Source organism: Siniperca chuatsi, linkage group LG23 (genome assembly GCF_020085105.1).
Source record: "Siniperca chuatsi isolate FFG_IHB_CAS linkage group LG23, ASM2008510v1, whole genome shotgun sequence".
Classification (NCBI taxonomy): domain Eukaryota; kingdom Metazoa; phylum Chordata; class Actinopteri; order Centrarchiformes; family Sinipercidae; genus Siniperca; species Siniperca chuatsi.
This window is the reverse complement of record NC_058064.1, coordinates 16,028,679-16,054,124: the sequence shown is the minus strand read 5'-3', so window position 1 is coordinate 16,054,124 and position 25,446 is coordinate 16,028,679. Positions and strand designations below refer to the sequence as shown.

Sequence of the window (25,446 nt, the reverse complement as noted above, 5' to 3'; positions counted from 1 at the left end):
ATTTTGCAGATAGTAAAGGAATATAAATAGGAAGGAATGCACAGGGGGCATGATGAGGGAGATGGATCCACTCTAATATCATATGATCAGCTAATGGACAAACCCCCCACCCGCATGACCGCTCCACACACATACCCAAACACACTGTTCAGACAGTTTTTGTAGTCCCTTGTTGCTCCCTGTTACGCTCAACTTGCTCTGACCATGTTTTCCGCCTCATGTGTGTGTTGTTTGTGTGTATTACCCTTTGGAGGTTAATGTGTGTGTGTATGCTAATGACCATGGTAGGCTAGTGGTGCTGCTCATCAGCTCAACAGCTGTTATACACATATCCAACTCAACGATTATAACAGCAACATATGGGATGGAATGATTCTTCATAAACCATTCTCTCTCTCACGGTCTCTCTGTATATTTCAGTTTTTTTCATATTCTTTTATGTCTTTCTCTTGCCATTTTGTTCATTTTTTCTGGTGTTCGATATCCTTCTCCCATTGTGGAGACTTGCATGTATTGTGCAACAGTCCCTAGGCTGATTAATGTCTTCCTATTGTATGCAGGCTTTTTGTCACGAGATAGAGAAAGAGTCAGCTATAGAGAGAAGACTCTGAAATTCTATGATATTTTCATTTTCATTTGTAATGAAAGAAAGGAAAGCCATGTGCACACACACAGACGTCATACAGTATATGTGCCAGTGTGTCTATGTACAGTATGTATTACAGCTGCCACGGACTTATCTTCCTCCTCTCCTCTCCTCTCCTCTCCTCCTCCCTACGGTACATTACAGTATTGCTAGCCAGCTCCACTCCAGCATATGTCCAATTAGGCCTGAAAGGCAAAGCGGAACTGTTCTGTCTGTGATTCGTCCCCGCGGGGGTCCTGTCCGAGCTTCGCGCTGGAACGCCTCTCCCTTCTGATCGCGCGGCACGGTGGTTTATGGTTTACCAAAATGGTGGAGTAATTATTGTTTTTGGTGTAAGGGGGAAACAGGAGCCGCTTGAAGAGAGCGCTATTCCCCTGCGCCGTGATAGTTTGATTACAGTGCTGCTGGCTGCCGCATGCCGACACACAGGAGCAGGAGGAGGGGGAGGAGGAGACACACACACAGAAACACACACTCATAGGTATTTACAGTACACGGGCATGCATACGCCCAGGGAAACTTGAGTATACACACACAGGCAGGGAAAGCTGGGAGCACTGTTAGCACTGGGGAGGCAGCCGCTCTCTCTCTCTATTTACCTGTCTCAAGCACTAACCACTTCAAGTGTCCATATGACCCAGACATTACCTGATTGTACCGTGGCACCACCGCATCCTTATGATTGTGCAGCCATTTCCAGCCAGCCGTCATCATTCCAGATCAATTTTCCACATCAAACAGCTTTTACCTGCCCATTATCCTATTCAGCCATTACCTCTGCTCTCCTGGCAAAATAAGAGGGACAAGAGAAGGAGGAAAGAGGAGATGAGTTGTAAAGAGGGAACAAAGTGCTTTGCAACCAGGAGTACAGGTCAAAGGCCTAAAGACCCTATCAGGGATTTGATTTAAAGGGGCACTCATTTTACTCATCATGAGGAGTATTAGTCAGCCTTTGAAAACAGTTGTATAATGTCTTCTGTGGCTCTGGAGGAGCTTTCTAGAGACTGTGAAAATAACCCTGATGATGTCATCAGGGTTGTTTTCACAGTCTCTAGACTGTGATTTTCTTGGACTGTGCTGCTTCGATTTTGACCTTTCATTTTCTTAATCTGTTTCTCACAAGCATCCCAACTTTATGGAAGTGCAATTTAAATTTGTTGGAGTATACCATTAATTCCATTTTGGTTATTTGCTGTCCAAAGCCATCCATCCTTCCAGTTTTATTGTAGGTCTGTTTAAAACATGTTGATTTAATCCAACTTAACTCATACAAACAAATACTCTGTAGAGACCAAATATTTGCCCAAATCAAATACTCATCTGTCTCTACTAATGCACACGAGTGAAAAGAAAGAATAATTTTAAGAGTTTTACTTATTTTGAAGGACATAAACTGAAAGAAACACACAAACAACCTGTGAACTGATTTAAATAGTTGAATCTTATCTTATCAAGTCCTTAAGATTGCACAGGTGGACATACATACACTTTTGTCTGAAGTTAGTTTCCATACACCTGTTTTTATGGCATTTTTAAATATGCACATAACAGAACTCAAAGGGAGACCCAAAACATTTGAAAAAAAATGACGCAAGAAAACATTTTTGCAGTAACTTAGATGTAAAAAAATATATATATTGTATTGATAGAGAGAAGAACTACAGGAGTGATGAAACTCATTTGGTAGATAAATAATAAATCTTCTTTCTATCTTATTTTAGTACAGTGTAGGCGCAGCATTGTTGTATTATTGCCATGCCCAAAGATTTGAAAGCAAAAGTGATGGCCAATGAAAATACCACATTATATGTTTCAACAAAAGCGAGTTGACTAAAGAAAAAAACATGAATGACAAGATGTACCTAAGAGTTACTGGGGCTCTATTGAGTATGTTGCATCCAAAATGTTGCCCAGTAGTTTATGGAAACATTGATTTTCTTGTTTTGACTTTTTGGAAAATTGCTTAAAATTTGCACAGAATTTGGCTTGAGCTCCTTCCCTCTCTTTATATTTGTGGTTTCTACATCATACCAGCATTACAACTCAGCTTTACAGCTCGATAAGATTCCTTATTTTCCTCCATGTCTCACCTTTTCCCACTCTCCCTCTCTTCCTCTCCTCATCTTCTCCTATCTTTCCTCTCAAACTGTCAGTCAGTCCATCACACGCGAGTCTTTGTGTGTTGTTTTTGGCAGAACGCTGTTTAGTGCAACCATCTGTCTCCTACTTCTCTCTCTTTCTGACTCCCTATCTCTCCTTCTCCCTCTCTCTCTCTCTCTCTCTCTCTCTCTCTCTCTCTCTCTCTCTCTCTCCCTTTCGCCCTCTCTTGTCGTCCCTGCCAAAGCCACCCATCGGAGGAGCTTTTTTCTGCTTCTCCTTTTTAAATCCTGGAAACCTTGTGAAGTCGTATGGCTCTCTGCCGACGGGCGCACAGGGAGGGTTGCGTCTTGTGTTTGTGTGTGCGTTGGTGTGTTTGGGTTGTTGGGGGGGGAGATGCGGGGAGAAGGAAGAGAACATCATCTTCCAAATAAAAGGAAAAGGCCAGCTGTTGTGAGAGTTTGGTGAACTGTCCTCATGACTTGCTTTCTGTCTTTGAATTGAGAAGAGTGTTTAGAGTCTGAGTGTGTGGGGGGGGGGATTTCATTAGTGTCTTTGCAGACTGATGTCATATGTGTGTTCCATATGTATTACATGAATATATGTATATGAGCATGAATGCATATGATTCTGAGAAATTATTATGCTGTAATTCAGATGTAACTGTAACTGTCTTCAGAATGGTACTTAAAGCTGTTCTGGGATCAGTTACACAGCGCTATTTTTAGCATTATTGTGAACATTGTATTTTGTGCATGTTTATGGATGGTCACTTAAAGAGATGCCAAAGGTGCTCATGTTTTCTTCTCTTTTTTCTCCCCTCTTCCTCTTCCTCCTCTTTTTCTCCATCCACCCATCCTTCATCGCTGCCTTTCATGCCTTCTTCTCCCTTTCTCCCCTTCTCTTCTCCCTCCTTCATCAGCAGGTCCAGGGCCAACTCCCCCCGCTGATGATCCCCGTCTTTCCTCCAGACCAGAGGACTCTGGCAGCGGCTGCAGCCCAGCAGGGCTTCCTCATGCCCCCTGGCTTCAACTACAAGCCTGGCTGCAGTGAGTAACATCCACATACACACACATACGTTCATAAATAGGTGCAACTTTCAGTGTAAAAGTACTTTTTATGTGTGATGTTTCAAATGTTTTTCACCAAGCAAGGTAGAGTCTGGCCATCTTCCCACACAAGGAGTCGGATTGTTTCCCAAAAGACTTGCTCGCCCCTACAACAACATCTCTCTCTTAATAGAAAAACCAGTCCAAATACACCCTTCCTGTTTACACTCTCAATCTCTCTCTCTTTATCTCTCTCTCCCTCTCTCACTCAGTCCTTTTGGCTCCTTCCTTTTGTCTTGTCTATTTTTTGATGTATAAAAGCAACAAAATACAGGCATCCTGCAGGACATGAATTTTTTTTTTCTTTTTTTTTTTGGCTATCACGCTCCGGCTGTGTGGCAATGTGTTGTTTACCATGATAGAGAGAGAGAGGGAGAGAGACGAAGGGGTGGGTGCTTGCCAGGGGATGCTGGGAATAAATGCACGGTGGGGGGGTTAGCAGAGGGGGGGTGGGGGCTCGGGAGGGTGGTAATGTGACCTGCCCCAGGTTCTCCTCACATTAACACAGGACGCAGCCAGAACATGTTTCCAACACAGCCCACACACACTACCACACATATACACACACAAACGTCCAGGCAGCCAGAGATTGCTTTGTGATATCGCAGACACAAAAAAAAAAAAAAAAAAATACTCAGACACAGATATGTGAGCGTGCACACAAACGCAAGCTCATGCACACTCAGTCCTGCTCCCCCCCACCCCCTTAGAGTTTCACAGCTTCCCAAACAAGTCCATTCCATTTTAATTAGTGCCATCTTCACCCACGCCCACTGCCCACGTAAATACCCTGTCAAGTGGTGGGCTTGTCTTTTCACTGCCTCCGCCAACTCCAACCGGACTGGCACGCTGCGCCAGGCTGAGCCGCCCCTGAGAAAACTCTCTGGCAACTTTCAAAGTTGTTGTGAATTGATGTAGTTTGGTGCTGCAGCTCTAAATAGGACATGTGTAGCATTGTGCTCTGACATATTCTCACGGCTCTTCATAGCTTTGAAGATATGAATAGATTTTATCTGCACAGTATGGACTTCTGTGCACCGAGTGTCTGTCTTGTTTAAACACTTGTTAAACAGTAACATAATTTTTCTATTGTCCAAGCCGTTGATACAATATGTTAAAGCTAAAGATAACTGTTGATAACTTTTGTGAGGACTTTTTTATAACCTGTTTTAAAGATGGAAAACTAAATTAGTTCTAAACAGCACTGCATTTTCAGGTATGACATGTTCATATTTTTCTTAAAAAGATTAATTTAAAGCTGATTTTCACTTTCTCCGTTTATTTCCAAAACTTAGTTGCGTAAATAAGATTTAAAAAAACAAACTGAAAACGTATGTGCATGTCAGCTCTCAGTTACTAAAGACATGTTTTTGAGAGTGCTTTTGATCTCAAAACATTTCAGTCATGCAAATTATAAAAGCATAATGTGTTATTCCACATGTGGCCTCTGCAGTACCAAGGTTTGTCAAATTCTTGTGTTTCATATAATTTTCAAATACTTTAGAGATGTCGCTGAAATACATTTAAAGGGGCATTGTAGTGGAGTGCCTCTTAAAGAATTTTAAAAAATGTAAAACGTTGCCTAAATTGACACCAAAAGGACATTGATGACGTTTTTGCATCTCACTTCCCTCGGCCTATCTCCCTCTTTCGTCCATTTTTCAGTGAGAAATTTCATCCTTGTCCGGCGAGATCACTGTCCCCAAGCCAAGAGCAACAGAGCTTTCCTCCGTCCTTCTCCCTTTTGTTACAGCGACCCCCAGGAGGAGCAAAAATATCCACCCAGCTCATGTTTGTCCAGGGAACGAGGAGAAAAGACCCATCTCCTAGAATACACAGTCCTGAAATAATTCTTTAATCCCTCCTGCCCTCCCTCCCCGCTGGAGAAAAGAATGTCTCAGCTTTTTCTTTTTTTTAAAGAACGAGTTATATGGGAAAATATGTCGGAAGGAAACTCTTGGCTCATGCCAAGCGTACACACACATTTACATGGGCACACACATGTACAATAATAGGTCCTGATACAGCCAAAAGGCTGACCGCTGTTCTGAAGGTTCAGGTCAGAAATGCAAGGTCAAGCCCTGCAAAACATTACCAAGTTTTCTCCATGAAGAATAGTTTCCTCTGTGTGACTCCAGTATAAAAGTTTGACCTCCGTGTACCATATTTTGGTTAGTGGGCATGTCCAAATGTAAATCAGAGCTGTCAACAGGCACGTTATGGTGATAATTAAGTACAGTATTTCTCCTCTCCTCTCCTCTCCTCTCCTCTCCTCTCCTCTCCTCTCCTCTCCTCTCCTCTCCTCTCCTCTCCTCTCCTCTGCCTATCAGCCCTTCCTCACCCTCCATCTCCTCCTCCCCTCATCTCTGACCTTTCTCTCCCTCCTTTTTTCTCTCTCTTTCTCTCGGAGTAATTACAGCATGGCCTATCTGCACCTGGTCACTAATAATCCACACTCGTCCTTTTCTCTCAGCACTTCTTCCTCTGCCCTGTTCGTCCATCTGTCTGTTGATTTATCATTCCTGACAGAGGGGGAAAGAGGGAGAAAGTAAGGGATAGAGGTGGTGAATAACTTGTGAAGAGAGAAAGATGACAACAAGGAGGACACAAGGGGAGAGAAAGTGGGAGACGGGCGAGAGAGAGAGACTGAAAGCAGCCCTCTCCCAACAAAGCAGGAGAACAGTTGAGGGGAAAAAAGAGAGAGGAGAGCGCAGCAATCGGCAGTGGCGGCTCTTAATTACAGCGCTGGGGCCAGCTTTATCAGAATCCCCTCACCTCGCTGCTCTTTGTCATGGGGTATTAAGGAGGAGGACACACAATCAGGCTTTTCATTAAGGCCCTACCGACAGCGCACACAAAGGACGGCTTTACCAGCTGCAGAGAGGGACTCAGGTGGTGGTGGTGGTAGTGGTGAGAGAGGGGTTGATGGGGGTGAGGCGAGGGGAAGAGAGGGATGAAGGTGGGATGAGAGGGAGGAGAAAAACAAGAGGATGAGGGGAATGGGAGGGGGATGTAGAGAGAGATGTAGGATGAGGGAGAGGAAGGGGAGATAGAATGAGGACAGAGGATAGTGCAAGGGATGGGTGGAGAAAAGGTAACAAAGCAGGAAAGGGTGAGAGACGAGAGGGATGCTACAGGACGAAACAAAAGAGATGAAGGAGAGGGGAGATACGAGAGATGGAGGACATGGGGAAGGGGATGCTAGTGTGTAAAAATGCACCAAAAGCAATCACTGATTTTGATTAAATATTAGCATAATGTGTAGAAAATGCTAAAACATGTGGTCTTCTCTGGTTTTCCTCAGGTGACCCCTACCCTCTCCAGCTCATCCCCACAACAATGGCTGCTGCTGCTGCTGCCACACCAGGCCTGGGACCCCTACAACTCCAGGTAAGAGGTGGTAAATCCCCTATCCCTGACAGTGTTCACACCACATACTGCCCACTGAGCTATACAAGACCACAAACACAGTCGGGGGGGCAGAGCTGTCACTTTCAGCCAAGTGTGGACAGTGATCCCATAAAAACATGATCATCATGATCAGAGCTCAAAAATCACACAGAACTGACAAGTGTAACCCTAGCCCTTGGCTTTGTCTTGCAATACGAAGTACAGGACAGAAATATTCAATGATGTCAAAACTAATCTGTGGGTGATGCTGAAGAGACTCCAGAGGCAGCTTTATACGTGATTTAACTTTTAGGTTATCATCACGATTGAAGTGATGATTACATTTTGTTCTATCTTTCTACAAGCACCTGAACACACCAAGAAGGAAACAGTTTTAGGTATTCCCTACTCTCAATTTTCAAGTACAAAAAATGCTATTCACTGGGATGGATTACATATCTCCAGCAAGCTTCGTGCCTCTGAAAAGTGGGAAAAACACAACTGTATGCTTACAAAATGTGTTGTCTTTAGTCAAGTCAATTTTATTCACGTCAGAAAATCACAAATCACTAAAAATTCTATATATTGCTGAAACACACCACAAACTATAAGTCAAAGTGTTAAAAAACCAGAGTTTTGTTTCATTAGGGGCAGTGATTAGCTAGCCACATCAGAAATAGCAAGCAATGCAAGTCAAAGAGGCTGAGCTTCGCAAAGTAAAGCTACAACAAAAGCATTGTTTTGTTTGTTTTTTCAAATTAGAGTTAACGACTGTTCACTTTTTGACTTGAAGTTTGCTGTGTTAGGGTAAGTTTAAAGAGCATCCAAACAGAAAGATTTTTTGGGCCATTTTTGAGTTGTGACCAGACGTATGAAACTTTATAGCCTAAACTTTGTGTGTTTGTATGTTATGTTCTGCATGATGAAAAATGACATTTGAGGATTTAACCGAGATGTGTAATTTGATTGGACGCTGGAATGCGACAGTTTTGAGGAAGAAAGCAGAAAGAGATGACAGTCAGAGAGAGACAAAACCACAGAGAGGTAAAACAGTAAAAAACAAACAAAAAAAAAAACATCTGTTATCCAACTTATAAGGAGGATGAGTCTGACTTCGGTCCTTTTCCTGTCTGCATATTTAGAATGAGTGGCCTATCGCTTGGTAATCCTGACCCGACCACCGCTCGTACACTCACTCTCTCCCTCTGACCCACGCAGACAAGCGCACACGACTAGACCTCACATACTTTCACTCAGATCCACGTGGGCTTTGGGGCCCCCTCTCCCAGGGGTTAAGAGCCTGCGCGGGCGTCCCCCCCCCCAGTTGCCTGTCTGAAACACATTAACCTCCAGTGTTGGGCTCGGCCTTGGTACAAGCTGCACTTGGCCCTCATGTTTCTTTGACACGCATTACCATAAAATACAACACACACATACATGCACACACACACACAGACAAACAGCTGCATTGACACACATATTTCCCTGCACATCTTTTTCACTTACTGTGCACACACTCAGGGAATGATGGGAAAATATGGGTTAAAGGTTAGGTGGAGTGTGTGTAATACATTTGCACCTGTCAGCCAAAACGTGCTGCCCCATATGTTAGACACTACAGGGAGAATAAAATAGCTGTATAATTCTATCATGGAGAACGGACCGCGCTGTTGTCACTGATTTCATTATTACTGGCGTGTGTGTGTGTGTGAGAGCACATTTGTGTGTTTAGCCTGAGAATAATGTCCTCTGCGCTGTTATCACTGCTTCAATCTAGCCGTCCATATGTTCGACTGTGTTCAGACTCACTCAATCTCCAGTTGAACGGCTTTGTCCACCTTGCAATTGGATTTTTGTTTTGTTTTTTACCAGCAGGGAGGGGTGACAGGACACAACAAGTGCAAAAAAACATCTCACTAGCAGATTTCTTTCTTACAATCCTCCCAGAAAAACACACACGCACGGTCTCTCACACACACTCACACACACACACACACACGCACAAACACAGTCACATATTGAGATTAAGGCTTGTCAGAAAGGAACGGATTTGCCCAGGCTAACACAAGTACAGATGTCTCAGTGTGGATGGATTTCCTTTGGGATCGTCTCTGCGCCCTCATTTGATAAGGAGGTGTTTCTGTTGCAGAGACGAGACATGACAGTTAGCTTGGGCCTCAGGTCGCCAAGGCAACACAGTGGTTTGGCGGAGAGGACACAAGTGAACCCACTTAGCCGAGACACACAAATAGCGATAGAAAATGAAAGATTTTCAGATAGTGCACACAATAAACTTCCCAGTTGTATTCAAGAGTGCATGGCAACATGCGAACAGATGTGGACACTTGAACTACACACATACACACACAGTCATTACAGTGTATAGTGTAATCTCTTTGTCATGAGTGTTTTCCTCATATGTGCTACGTTATGCATTTCCTCCCATACACCTCTGAAATGATATTAAAATGTTGACTTTTCAAGAACTACATATAACAACAATATTTATAGTTTAAATCTAATATATTCTTTATTTTTGTAAGTGTTATAAGTCAAGGATGAGTTGAAGTAAATTTTCTTCAGTTCACAAAGGAACAATGCAATCTTTAAATGAGGAAAAAATCTGAAAATTACTAATATTGGAGTTTTAGTGATATGCAAGATGCATGTGACAGTAGGTTTCTTATCTCAGGCAATGAGAGGGCAGAGTTGAACTGGGTCCAGGTCATGACCTTTGGTGCCTTAGTACTTTCAACAAGTAGAATAGTCTCAATAGACTCACTTGGGAAACTGGTACAATGGTACTAATGTAGGCAGCCTACACCTTCATATAGTACACAGCTACTGATACAGTACAACATTAAAGCTGCACCGGGCACCTTGCTGGTGACCACAAATGCCTACTAAGTAACTGTTTAAATTTCAACAGTTTTATTACCAAGAACCCTTGTAATGGTCTTTCTCTGAACAGCAACAATTTTGATTCATACATCATTAACTTCCTTGTAGGATAAAAAAAACCAACAATTTGGCTACTGGACAAACAGGATTAAAAGGGAACTACAGCTATTTAGTATTGCACATGTTTTGAAGTTTGGAGACTTACAAAAGATCATTTTTTTAAAGAATCATCAAAATTGAAGAAGCAGAGCCTGATATCCTGACTTTTAGTCTCGACTTATAGGTTAAGCCTCAGAAACACTGAATCCTACATTTCCCATAATGCAACTCCATAGTGTCTTCTATTTGAGCCTCCCTGACTGATATATTTAAACTCCATGCCCCCAATTTGTGAGGCAGGCTTTCTGAAATCTGTAGTCTCCAAGCCCAAGCTGAAAAAGCCCTGGTGAAGTCATCTGCAACTACAAGAACAGCCATATATGTAGTTTAAAGTGAATGCATACATTTGAATGTATAACTTATTGTGGGTCCTGATATTACGCCAAACCATTTTGCAGAATCCACATCTCAGTTTTTCTTGATGTCTTTAATGCGAAAACATCTTCTTTGTTAACAGTATAGACATAAAGGCAAAAATCAGTGATGAACAATAGCTTTTACCCTGATTACACTATAAAAACTGTTTATATAGAAAGAAGAGAGAAAAAATCTCAACAGCACAGCTTCGAATTTATTCATCACTCAATGATTTAAAGCTCTTTCTATATTTAAAACATCCTCCATAGAAATCAACAGAGTAGCACTTATAGTCAGTGGGAGCTTAACACAGAATCCTTCACAGACGGTTTTCAAGGCAGTGGAGGCTTTAGAGTGTACAAGGTTGGCATTTAGCATCTTAATCTGGGGGATGAGTGTGACATTGTGCATTAGAGCATGTTAATCTGGCTCCCTATTGACCCTTGATATCATTGATATCATCCACATCACACAAATGGACTGAGAAGGACAGACAGAGAGCTGAAAAATGCATTTATCCGGGCAAGAGAGAGAGATCGGTGATAAAGGTGTAAAGGCAGAGGTACCTGAGAGGTATTTAGAAGGATGATAAGTTAAAAGGATAAACAGAGAGAAAGAGAGAGGGGGGGGGGGGGTGAAGGTAAGTGGAGTAAGTAAGTGTGGATGTGTGCGAGAGATTAAATGTGTGTGTGTGTGTGCGGCGTGGTATAAAGAGGGTCAATGGCGTGGGTCAGGCATCATATTGAGAGGCAGATGTTGGAACATATTGTCCTGGATTACTGCACTGTACACCGGAGAGATGGACGGAGGAACAACAGACAGGCGGTTAGAGGGAGGGAAGGTGAGGGAAAAACAGGAAAAAAAGAGACAGGGACAGATGACAGAAGGTAAATGAGAAATCAATCGAGCAACTCGTTTCTCCACAAAACCTTATCTGGAAGAGAGAAAGGGTGCTGCAAAGCATTTTCTCAGATGTGAGAATTGCTTCAGTGTTGATATCTTCTTCTTGGCCTTAAAGGCTTTTTGGAGTTGCATGGAAATGGCATTTTGTGATAGCAGCGTGGGATCAATGTGAAAGCAGAGATAGGTGACTATAGTCAAATCGGCAGTAGGCAAATTCTGTCTCACCACTTCCGAACACATAATGAGTAAAGGAAAAGGATTTTTAACTGTATAAATCTATACAGTCCTATGATTATTGGTGTAAAAGCCTACTTACTTACTTTATTGACCGTCAGTCTCCAAATTGTGGTTGCACTGGATGAAGTAATAACACTTCACTATAAGTAAAGTGAAAACTAACTTCAATTTGATTCTTTTTCAGCGTTCTTTTCAACTGTCTAAAGCAAGTGGAAAGAGACAATAACCCACATATTTGAGATGTTTGTTGTCAAAGAAAATTCCCCAGATTGTATGTTGTGTTTGTCCTTGAGGCTGTACCATAAAGGTATAAGAAAGGCATTGTAATCATTTTTATTTAAACTTGACCACTGTATTCAGCTTTCTGTGTGGGTTGTTTATATTTGTATTTATTGCTTAGTTCAATCACAAATATGTTTCAGTTACTTAAATGAGAACAAAAGCAAAAGAGACAAAAATGAAAGAGACCTCACACTTGTTTCTTTTTTTTTTTTGTCTTTCAGTACACAGTCACAACTGAAAAAAACATGGTTAGACCGACAGGAAGTCAGACAGACAGACACACAAGAATCCATTAAAATCCATACAATAGTCCTCGGTGTCCATGTAAACAACAGAGCTCAGACTGCTCTGAAGCACCGCTAACTCTGACAACAAAGACGAGGCGAGCTGGTAATCTGACTAAAGCTGCAGATTATTGACCAAGACTCACACACACACATACATAGATCCCCCCTACTGAGATGACAGGAGAAACAACACAACTAAGAGAATGGACACAGCCTAGTGTGTGTATGTGAGCGCACACACATACAAACATATATGGGGGGTGTCATGTGACAAGCACACGCTGACCACCAGACATTGTCACGTGCATGCACACGAACACATGCAGATGTGTTGGGACTGGGCTCACATTAGGGGATTAGGGGCAGAAAGGGTGAGGAGCAGGTCTTAACAGTTCAAACGCGCACACACTCTCAGCTCAGCAGTGTGCCTGGCTGGTGAGTGACATTTCAAATTCCTTAGTCTCATCCTGCAACTACGATTGCAGTCCCCCCCCCCCTCACTCATTGTGTCGCTCTTTGTGTTTGTGTGTGTTTGCTTGCGTATGTGTGTGTGTGTGTGTGTGTTCGCTCCTCCGGTCACCCCAGGGGGCTTTGCGCTGTCACTTCCTGTTTGTTGACATGCATGTCATTGTGGCGACGCTCAGGGCGCGCTCCACAGTGACTCTGCCCTCTGTACCGTGTGTGTGTGTGTGTGTGTGTGTGTGTGTGAGCTTGTGAGCATGTGTGTGTGTGTCATTGCACGCCGGCCTATTGAGCAGGCTTTGAGTGACGGGAGCTGGCCTTGTAATGGAACTCAATTCACTCCGCAAATAAAGAGGCCTTTGAACCACTGGCCCGAATATGGCAGGACACACACACACACACTTGCACACATACACACACCGCCTGTGGTCCACTTGCTAGGGGGTTTGGCTGGTAGGGAGGGGAGGGGGATGAGGAGTGTTCATGCTCGGCTGCATCCCCCCCCTTCCAGGAGCCACAGTGCAGCTAATTGAAGAGAAATGAGCGAGCGGAGGCTGATCTGGTCCTTCGCACCGCGTTCGTGTAGCTCAGCAGAGCATGACCGATCCCCCGCTGATTTCCACATCAGCAGCAGCACACCCTGTCTACTGTGTGTACCTCAATTATCATTGTTCCCCTCGGTGTCCATAACAGCGGCAGATGCTGACATTCTGGACATGGGTTTCTCACCAAAACTAAGACAAACAGCACCAGAGGAAGAAAGAAAGAAATGTTCACTTTTAAAAACCTTTTGAGAAGATTACAGTGCTTCTGAGAAAACGCTAAGGTGCAACAAGGCTGAAAGATATCAAATATGAAGAAAAGAAGGCTCCCAACAGTCAGTAGAACGTGTGAAGAGCCCTCTTTTCTCCGTAACTGTCCATAACCTCAGTTTCACAATTCAACATTTCTTAAATGTAAAGCATCCAGTCTCTGAAAGTGTTTGTCAGGGATGAAGTTACCTAGCATCTTATTTAGATTTTTTTAGCCTCAAAGTACAATTCTTTTTGGAATGATAGGTATCTTATTTAAGAGTGAAATGAAAAGTAAAAGCAATAGAAGAGTATTTTAACAAAAAACATGCTGCTTTTACATCGCTGTTGCAGTGTTGGACAGTGAATATTGTTGTTGCCACATGTGAGTGACAGTCAGGCGGAGATTATTTCAAATTCAAATGTGAGTTTCTTCCAAATAGTACTTCTTTGTGTGAGTGTGTGTGCTGCCAGTTTGAATGTCTCTGTTTGTATAAAAAGAGATAGATGTCTTTATTTAAGATAGCAGAGGAGAGTAGGAGCTAATGTGGCTGTCAAGAGAGATAGAGAGAGGTACAAATGGACAGAGAGAGAGAGAGCGATAGCAGTGACAGCATCTCTTCCTTGTCCATTTGCATAAACCATCCTTTGTTTGACGCCGGTGGCCGGCGGCCAAGCACCAACAGAAGGACGGAAGTTAAACTAAAAAAAAAAAAGGATGGTCCTCTTCCAGAAAAATCTTCCACCAGAAATAAATAATAACAATTATAACTATTCAAAAAAAACAACACATCAGTTACTTCTCGCTAAACAACCGTTCTGTTGCTCTTCAGAGGAGGGAATAACAATTCTGAGAAAACAAAACAGCGTCTTGGAGATTTGTATTAGCTGAGATGAAAGTAATTGAGCTTTGCAGGATGATTTTGAGGACGAAGATACAGACAGAAAGAAGTGTTTATGAATACTGAAGCTCCTTCCAAGTTGTGAATATTATGCTGTGTCTGTTGCTGTGGAAATACTGGCCAGAGACTGTTTTGTGTGATACATTGGTATTGCATAAATATTCCCTAGTATCTTCACACCATTGCAGCTCACGCCATAATGCTTTTATTTAATTGGAAATTAATTAAATACATAAATAAGAATAGGGAAACCCTGCTATTTGTTTCCCACAGCAGTTATTGAATCAATTTGTCTTTATTTTAGACTATTTCATAGCATTTCTGTGTGTGTTTGCGTCTTATTGTCAGTACACTAAAAACATCGCAGGGGCACAAGACACTTCTGTTATATCCCATCTGGCATGTAGCTTCACAAATTTCCCTCTCTCTCTCTCTCTTTTCCTTCTCCATCATCACTTTTTTTCACCTTGAGCGAGAGCCGGGCTCTCCGGCGTGACCTCGATAGCCAAAATGTTTTCCCTTTCTCCCACAATGCACCTGGAGGGGACATGGCCATCTCTGGGCCTGTCAGAGAGGCTGTTAGCGCTTCTCCCATGGGGTGAGGGAGGGGGTTGACAGTGGAGATGTCCCTCTCTATCGCTCTCTGTCACACAAACAGAGGCCGGGCCACTAATGGCCTCTTCTTCCAGAGCTTTTTAGCCAGCGTCTTCTTTTTGGTTTGTGCGCTCTCGAGTGTTCATTTATTCATGTCGCCCTTTTCTTCTCCTTTTTCCCCCTCCTCCCCTCTCTTTTCCTCCTCTTCTTCTTCTTCTTTTCTTACTGTCCAATACTCCCCCCTCCTGACACAACTCTTGGCTGTCTTTCTGTCTTCTCTCGCCTCTCTGTCTGTCTACCTGTCTCTCTGACCTTGCAGCAGTTGTACGCAGCTCAGCTCGCTGCCATGCAGGTTTCCCCGGGGGCCAAGCAGCACGGAGGCAGCCTGCAGTCCCAAGGCAACCTGGGCACACACTCCCCACCCACCAACACACACCCACAGAGCGACAAGGGCCGCAGCTCCCCGCCATCAAACAAGACCAAGGTAAGGCGAAAAAGGCCTCTGCTAGTGTGTGTGTGTGTGTGTGTGTGTGTGTGTGTGAGTGTGTGTTTAATACTAGAAATGCCAGTGGATTTGGGGATTTTCAAAATGTCCAGTTACTAAATAACATGAACGGACAATATGGTTAAAACAATAAGGCTTAAAAAGTTTAACCATCAAACTTCAAAAGAACTCCTTCTTATCAAGTAATTTTTGTTAGTAATTCAGTCCTTAAAGTCGTTTTAAATCAACCTGTTACAACATCAACTTGTCTTGTTCTTTCTTTTTTCAAGATAAAGGTACTCATTTCTTAAACATTCTTGAAACAAGTGGATTTGTATTTCTGCAAATTAAGATATTCTTACTGGGCTGGAAAATTCTTTCACTTTTTGAAAAAAATCTGATATTTTTGGACTCAATTATAGCCCAAAATGACTTCTACAGTCTAACTTTATAGGCTTGGGCCTTTCTAGTATTACAACAGAGACCGAAAGAGTGAATGTCTGCCTGGACGAGATTGTGTTTCACTGCAGTGCATGAGCTGAAAATGTGTGTCCAAGCTTGTTTGAAGGGTGCGTTGCATCCCGAATCTTGTCCTTTTTTCTTTCTTTTTTGTTTCGATCAAACAAGTGTCCTGAGCAACGGTCAGCTCCTCATACTAATGCACGTCTTGGTACAGCTTGGTCCCTGACAAGACTCACAGTCACCTCTGCAAATCAGACACCCCAACTTTATCACAAAACTCCAGCTGGTATGTGGTCGCGGTGGATTTGAGGATATATTGGTGCTTGTGCCGTTTTCTCGGCTGGCTGCACAATAGGGGCGAGGGGAAGCCTTGTGTCCATCCAAGTGGAATTCTATGAATATCTGGTCAGCCGTTGGGACCCTGACCACCTCCCCCACCCATACACACACAGAACCCCCATGCCCCCCTGCCATCCTCTGTCCACCCTAGGACCCCCCACAAGTGTAGTGGTCACTCACAAATCAACACAGTGACACACACATGGGATCAGACTTTTTGTCTAAGAGTAGGACAACGCTATCAAAATCCCACAGTTCGACATTCTGATTTGTTCAAATTTTATTTTTACATAACATTTTATCACATAAATCAAATTTTCCCAACTTTTTTTCCCTTTCCTGTCCTGTTCTGTCCTGTCCTGTCCTGTCCTTTCCTTTTCTCGTCTGTCCTCGCTTCTCCTCGCCTCTCCTCTCCTTTCCTTTTGTCTTCTCTTCTCTTCTCTCCTCCCCTCTTCTTTTCCTGTCCTTATTTCCACTTTCACATCTTTTCCTTTGCCACTTGCAACTTCTTCATCACCGTTTTTTTTTTACGCTTTGTTCTGGACCTATGCCAAACACACTTGCACACACTCACATGTTCAGGCCTAGCTCATGGCACAGATTAAAGCTTACGGTTGACCCCAGAGCTTGCACCCCTGCTTCCTGGTCCATCAGCCCCTCCCTACACCTCCATCACACACACACACAAACACACACGCTACCATCCCGCCCCACGGACACACTCTTCTTATTACCATATATATGGAGTTGGGCTGACAGGCAAGTGCTGCGGCCTGTGGTGGAGGGGAAGTGGGGAGCCGTAATGGCCTCCCCAGTCCAGCAGGAGTGGCAGACTGGGGAGTGGCCCCACATGGCACCCTGACAGGCCCCATGGAGCCAAACTGGCCAATTGGCCACACCACTGTTTTGGTGTTTCTCCCCTGTGCACTCGCACTGTTTGTGAGCATCGAGAGACAAACTTTAGATAAGTGCTCTGTGGTGATTTATAGATCTTTCTTTCTTTCTTTCTTTCTTTTTCTCCTTCCTTCTGTCCTTCTTGCTTGCTTTTCTCTCTTTCTTTTATTTTTCTTTCTTTCTTTTTCTTTTCTCTCTGCTTCTATCTGCTTATCAATCTCTTCTTTTATGATTTCCTTCTTTCAGGCTGACCACTGCAGCGCTCTCACTCATTCTTTCTAACACTCTGTTCCTATCTCTCTCTCTATCGCTCTCTCTCTCTCTCTGGGTGAGTGACATGTATATTTCAGAGGTGTGCTCCCCCTGTGGGGAGAGACGCGCTGTCTGCCTCTGCTCACAGCTGTTTGGACTCAGGCACACACCGCTTAAGTGCTTTACCCTCGGGTGAGACACGGACACACACACACACACACACACACACACGTGCGCAAATGCCTACACACACACACACACACACACACGGGTGTTGAAGAAGGCACCATGCCAACTAGAAACCATGCAGCCCTTCACAAACACGCATACCAATGCACAAATCACTGCAGCATACATGCAGCTTTCTTATATGCAAGAGTGGATCTTTAGATGTAGGCAGGCATGCATACAGACCCATACAATGGTGCAATTCAGATGATGCACCATATGTAGCTCATTCGCTGACATGCATCACACACACGCAGTGACCAAAAGTAACGAACTACATTTACTCAAGTACTGTACTTAAGAACAATTTTGATGTACTTTTCTTCAGTATTTCCATTTTTATGTACTTTATACTTTTACTCCACTGCATTTCAGAAAGAAATTATGTACTTTCATTTATTTGACAGCTACAGATACTTTGCAGATTTTACATACAATACAGCTCATAATTTATTATTTATTATCATTATAGATAAAACTATTCAACAGTGTGTAAAGCGTTAACATGGTTCATGACCAGCTACATTATTAAAAAACTGCATCTTAAGGCATCAGGAATAATAAACCAATAATAGAATAAATATAACACTCCTAAAGAAGCCATTCTCCATAATGAAAACTTTTACTTTTGCAACTTTCAATTCAATTCAATTTTATTTATATAGCGCCAGTTCATAACAGAAGTTATCTCATTGCACTTTTCCTATATAATATTATTTACAGAGACCCAACAAATCCCACCGTGAGCAAGCACTTGGCGACAGTGGCAAGGAAAAACTTCCTTTAAGAGGCAGAAACCTTGGACAGAACCAGATTCACTGGTGGGCGGCCATCCGCCGCTGCCGTGTTAGGTTAGGTTTTAACTTTAAGTATGTTTTGCTGATAATACTTCTGTACTTTTATTTAAAAGCATGACTTTTAGTTGCTGCGGAGTTTATTTACGTGGTTGTATTACGATCTGAATATGTCTTCCATGACTGCACACATGTACACACACGCTAATTTTAGAGTTAGCATGCTGAGAAACAACTGAAATGGAGAGAATAACCTCAGTTTCCCTTTTCTAACCAAACTATAACAACATCTGGTATATAATGACAATATGCAACTGACAACCTGCTGTCAATACTACTGTTATTGACTGTTATATTTTTAGTGTTTTGGGAAGAATTAGAATTTTGACAACAATCCTGAACATGTATTGCCATATAAACAGCAATATATAACAGTTTGTTCAAATCGTATAGTGGGTCATTAGCTTGGAAATTTCGAGTTGAGCACTTTTGGAAGCCTAGTATGACCATAAAAGTAGAACCATTTAAAGGCTTACCATTGCAAACTATCAAATACATTTAGAATTGACATCACATTAAACAGAGTTTGCAGAACGTATTGGACGGTAAATAATTCTTTCGATCTAATGGAATCTAATGAGTGTTAACAATGCTAGTGTTCAGCCAACAGGCCTACCTTAATTAGGGAAAATAAAACAATAAAACAAAAACAATCAGTCTAGACTGTCGAGGTACAGTCACATCTACACCCCTGTTTTCTCCAAATACAAATTAGTAGAAAATGTGAAGTGCATTTACGTACTAGAGGAGTTAGTGTTTGAATCGATGCCACACACTGTAAGAAACTGTCATATCTGCCTCTGCTGTGTCGTCTGTCTGAGAGAATTAGATATGACAATATAATTAATATCCAAACAGTCACTTATAGCTGGGAGGAAAGGAAGAGGGGAGGAAACAGAGATGAAAGGGGAGAGGCACATGTAATGATCTTGACGTGGACATTGTATCACACGCCCATGTTTACTTATGTACTTTTGGGGACATTACATAGACTTACATTCACTTCCTGGAGACTAACCCTAACCTTAACCACTGACCCAAAAATCAGCTTTTTCCCAATTGGGGGTAGGCTTTTGTCCCCAATTGGACAAGCCGTCCCCAATTAACTGGTCTGAAATGTGTCCCTGAAGGTAGCCTAAGGCAGACACACACACACATACACGGGAACCTGCCCAGGATAAACGGTAGTGGCACACACACTTGTCCTGTTAATTGAACCGTCAGCTCCTGTGATAAGATGCAGAAGCCTGATGTCGCTTTCACATGTCGGCAACCACAGAAGTGAAATACAGCCCACACACACATTATCTCTCCCCTCCTACTTCCTCTCTGTCTCTCTCTCTCTCTCTCTCTGTCCCTCTGGCTTTCGTTGTCACTCTGCATGTTTTCGGTCTCAAAGCTGGAGACTGTTTCATCAGCCAAGAGAGACACAAAAGCAATTGTATTAATTCAAGATTCCAAGCCTTTCAGAGGCTTTAGAGGCCTCACACACACGCACACACACACACACACACACACACACACACACACACACACACACACACACACACATACACACTGTCATGAGATTTAGAGCTTGTTGAACAATGTCTCGCAATGACACACACACATAAACAAGTCGGTCCAAGCTTCTCAGCTCCACTGTCTAAACTAATTCCTCCACACTGGGATAATGCAGGTTGGCCACCTTCCCACCATAGGATTTGGCTTGGCGCGGAGGGGAGACTCCCCCATCCACTGTACAAGAGTTGGAGGCATTATCTATTTGTAATAAATATTCAAATGCGTTCCCAGCCAAAGCCCACCATAATATGGGTCAGGATTGAGAAGATCCCTCTCAGTTTTTCTCTTCTCCTTTCTCTCCTCTTCTTCTCCGGCCCATTGTCTCACTGAAGGAATCTTTGGGGGTCCTCCATCTATTTAGAAAGACCCCCTTAATGAAGGACAATCCGGTTAGGCCTCATCGCAAACGCACTGACACACACACGCGCAAAGGGGTGATCACACACACACAAGCACGTACACATGTAGGGGCTTAATTGGAAGGGCTTAATTGAGTTGTGAGGGGCTCATAAGGCTTAGTACGACTCAAGAAGTGGGAATCAGGGAAAGTCAGCCTTAATGAGTGGATATACCACACACACACATACAGTACTTGCTCTCTTTTTGGATCCCACTGTATGCTGGATTCTACTCCGCCTAAGCAGCAATTATACTAATGACCAGAAAATAAAGAAAAAATTATGTCTCTATTCTATTCTATATGGTTTAAATTGAACTACAATAGGACCACACCTGTAATGCTAAAACGTCCCTTTAATTCAGTTTTATCAAATGTGCACTTAGAAACAATTAATATATTACTGTAATAAAACAAAAATAATACAAAATAATCTAAAACAACAAATTGTATTTCTAAAGTGCAGACACTGTTGCTGTCCGTCTTTACTGTCCCATGTTGTGTCTGCCTTTTAATTGCAGAGTTTTAATTACACAGAGTTGACCGTGTACATCTGGTCCCTCGGCGATCTAATTCCTTCCGTCCTGTGATGTGACTCTCCGAAGCGCCCCCTGATTGGATTAGGTCATCGGCAGGGGTGGTGTTGCCATGACAATTAACGTGATAACAGCCCCCGATGTTGTGCGGTGGTCCACATGCCGATTCATTTAGGGGTCGCTGTCTGTTGCATGTATTGAGGATATCGCTGTACGCAGACTTCCTTTGATTTACATGAATGACCGAATTTAATGATATTTATTAATACTAAGTCCTGTTTGGCATCATAGTACTTTAATGTACGAACACTATTGGCATCAAAAACATGGACCTCAAAAAACAGCTACTTCAAAAGTTATTGATTGGTGGCTGGGGCTGTGTGTATATGTGTGTTTGTGTGTCTTTGAGGCAGAAAGTGCAGCTCTGCTGTTCCCTCAACACACTCCCATGTTCACAGCCATGAAGGTCCCTTATTACTAATGGAACAAGTGCACATTGAAGTGGCAGACAGTCCTCTGTTCTGTTCACTGTTTGAAACATTGAGACGTCACTATGTTTTTAGACTCTCACAGCTGTAAAGTCTCCTGGAGGTGTTATTCTTCATGAAAGACAGAGAGAGGCGTCCACTGTAGTTTTGAGAATGGTTTCAAGATGTTTCTCCTCCTCAGGTGTTGATTGTTGCTCATACCGCTGGCCTTGTTTGAAGCATGTCGAGGAGCAGCATTATAGTGCATGTTTACTGGAGCCTGCATGTGGAGTGTGCACATGCATGTGCATGAATCGTCTCGACTTCGATGTGATAGGAAGTCAATTATTTTGCATGTGAATGTCAGTGGTTTGCACCAAAACATATCAATATTTATTTTTGTCTGTGCTGTCAATTTTTTTCGCTTATGACGAGCTGTTTGGATACGGGCAGTGGCATGCACCTTGTCATCTGTCCCACCAGGCTTGCCTTAGATTGCTGTGCATGGGTTCCCGTTTAATTATTCCGTGTTAAAGCCTCAATTGCGAGTGGTCTCTGTGAGGAAGGGGGAGGGGTCCCTCCCTGCCCTCCACTCCCCTCCCACCTCCTGCTTCCAAATTCCTACGGTGGTCACAGCAGGCGAAACTGTGCTGTTTTGGTTTTTGCAGGACAGTGAGGGTGCACAGCCACTGAACCTGTCGGCCAAGCCTAAGGCATCCGAGAGCAAGTCACCCAACTCCCCCCCAACTTCCCCACAGGTCCCTGCTGCTGCTGCCGCCACCAAGCTGGGCCATGCCGGCTCCATGAAGCACAGTGTCGCCCCCTCCAGCATCGGAGGACCACCGACCAGAGTCAGCTCAATAGGTAAGTGGACTTAAGTTTTCATCACACACACACACACACACACACCACAGGAAAGGAAGGATTATTCAAGTTTATTACAACTTGGGTCTTTTTTGTAGTTTTGACCATCAGCTGGCCATCATTTGTTATAACATTGTACTCACCAAGTTAATTGCTGAGATCTGGCAACATGGCTAGCCTACTACGAGACCTCTGAATCACCACTCGCATCTCCAATTTGTTTAGCAATTCGAATAGGTCTGATGTTGTGCTTATTGTTGACTGTGTCCCCTGGCTAGAGAGACATTCAACCAATCAGAGTTTTTTAGATGGAATTAAAATGGTTGCATTATCTTCCTACAAAGCTAGCTAGCTACTTAACTACATCCATGAAAAACAGCCACAGAAAATGGCTGCAGTGCCACAACAAAGCTATAACTAAGCTAAAATTAATGGGGGTTTTTGTTTGTTTTTTAGCATCAATCTAAGAAATATGCCACGGGACAACAGGCTGTTTTCCTTTAAATGCACACACACTCATAAACAACAACATGTGTGAATGCATACATATTGTATGCATACAGTAAGTGTTCCTACACTTCAAAACACTAGTATGAAAAGCGTGTGTAAATTGTTACCATAATGACAATGTAGGTCTTTAAGAAAAACAGTAATAGCCTTGCTTGTAGTGGCGATGACAAGGATCGCATTTTCCTGATAGTGCTGCCATTGTTGCTAGTGCCAGTACCATAATCATACCCAGCCATATGCACACATACATAAAATATGACATAAATGAATCACTATTTTGTACTCTTAATCCATTTTTCACGCAACCCTGATAGTTCAAATATTACACATATGTAACAGGCTATAATTAGTGTGTTTGTGCTTTTCTTCCATGTCTCTATTTGCCTCCGGGCTGCTTCATTGTTATGTGTTTATTAGTGACTGAAAGAGACAGAGAGACATAGGAGTGAGGGGAAGGAGGGAAGGAGAGAGAGAGATGAGGATTAGCACTTTTTTTTCCCGAGCGATGAAGCGGGGGTATAATAAAGAGAGGAGCGCATGACAGACAGGAGGTATCACCAATGAGATTAGACAAGCCTCTTACATGAGCCAGGACAGCGCAAACACCCAGCATTAATGACACAATGACAGCACACACACTCAAACACACACTCAAACGCACACTCGAACGCACACAAAAGCTCACAATCCCACCTCCTCCTCCTATGCAATAGGCAGTTAGTCTTTTTTTTCTGACTTCTTGGCTAATCTCACTGTTTTTCAACAAATCGGCGGATTTAATATCAGATTAGTGGATTTGCGGTCCCAGATGTTTTTTGTTCAGAAAAATGGATTACAGTGTTTAAAGTTTGTGTGTGATCCCAGCTGAATTATTTGTGTGTGGAGACCCGCGTGTTTTGTGTTGCACATCCCAGTTATGTTGTAGCTCATGGTCCCATCTGTTGCCACTGAGTTTAGCCCGTCACCGGCACATTTGTTATTACAGTTTATAGTCGTATTAGGGTTCCTGTTACAAGTTCAGAGGGGATAGAAGGGGCAGGCAGATTGGAAAAGAGTCTAGAGGCGGTCGTTTTGATGCAGGAGTGAGTGTGTGTGTGTGTGTGTGTGTGTGTGGGTGGGTGGTACAGAGTATGAATGTGTGTTCAGGTTATTTAAATTCAGACAGGAACAAGAACAGATGAACAGACACATGCAGAGTGGATGTAGTGGAAATTAAAAAAGGTGGCAAAACTCTAGTAAGTGATCCAGTGATCAGCAGTGTACCCAGAACATAACTATTCACAAATGCATCTATTTCAGTATTTTCTTTTAGGAATGGGACATACTGTAACTCTGGCAGGGTCTGGAGGGTCTAAGAGTTTAAATATAATTTGAAAAGAAAAAGGTGACAGTTGTTTTATATGTCAAAGAAACAGGGTTATTGAGTAAAACCTCAAAAGTACTACTTTGAAATTACTGGTTTTATATGATTGGCAGTGGTGGAATGGAACTAAGCACATTTACTCTAGTGCTGTACTTAAGTACAACTTTAAGGTACTTGTACTTTTCTTGAGTGTTTCCATTGTACTTTACTGTTTATACTTCTACTCCACTACATTCAGAGGGAAATATTGAGATTTCACATACAAAATACTTTATATGGTCACTTTATAAAATATGATGCATTTTTAAACCACCCGTAAGTATATAAAGTATTTAAAATTACCTCCACCTCGACCAACTACATCATTAAAATGCAGTTTACATATGAATGCATTCACAATAATAATCCAATAATATGTTACATATATGAATATAACACTCACATTTAGCATAACAAGTACTTTTTAACTAAGTACATTTACTTTAAGATACTACTTTTGTTACATTTACTTAGTAAAACTTTGAATGCTACACTCGTAATATTTTTTTCTTAGTTGTGTTAGTTTTACCTCAGTAAAGGATGTTAATACTTCTTCCACCACTGATTATATGCAATTCATTTTTTGTTTGTACGCTAAATTGGTATAATTTTGGACAGCTAGTTAACAGGGTAATTTTGACTTTAAAAGAGCCTATGCTCATTTAACATACATTACATCAGTTTTGTATCACTTGTAATGCATGTAATGTATGCCTGGACAAAATGATGGGTACATTTTATTTACAAAAAGCTTATAGATAAGTGCAAAACAGCACAAGATCTAATCGGTCACAAGCTATTGCAGTGTTTATGCTCACTAAGGCTTTTAGAATATCTGGGTCATATCTGCAGGTAGAAAGATGATTAAACTGAGTTCATCTTCAGTAGCTTCACCTTCCACTACGTGTATGTGTCCGCATGAATTTCAGTTTGTCTGTCTCTACTACTTTCTCCAAAGTGCACCTCTTCCTTTTTTGGCACCTACCAACCCAAAGGCACATTTCTCTTTCTCCATCTTCATCCGTCCATCCATCCATCTACCCATCTGAAAACCAAACTGAAGGGCTGTCAGCGCCT

At 42.5% G+C, this 25,446-nt stretch overlaps 1 protein-coding gene across 10 annotated transcripts in view; it reads left to right on the top strand.

Annotated features, from left to right (window-relative positions):
- sox5 (SRY-box transcription factor 5) overlaps window positions 1-25,446 on the top strand; it is a 198,913-nt gene that overhangs the window by 162,030 nt on the left and 11,437 nt on the right. For 6 of the 10 annotated variants that reach the window (XM_044186029.1, XM_044186023.1, XM_044186020.1 and 3 more), the window contains 4 exons: window positions 3,666-3,792; window positions 7,157-7,242; window positions 15,437-15,601; window positions 22,262-22,457. In XM_044186029.1, coding sequence (XP_044041964.1) covers window positions 3,666-3,792; window positions 7,157-7,242; window positions 15,437-15,601; window positions 22,262-22,457 — 574 coding nt within the window. The remainder of the gene's footprint in view (window positions 1-3,665; window positions 3,793-7,156; window positions 7,243-15,436; window positions 15,602-22,261; window positions 22,458-25,446) is intronic. The other 4 variants (XM_044186026.1, XM_044186021.1, XM_044186025.1 and 1 more) reach the window with 2 other exon arrangements.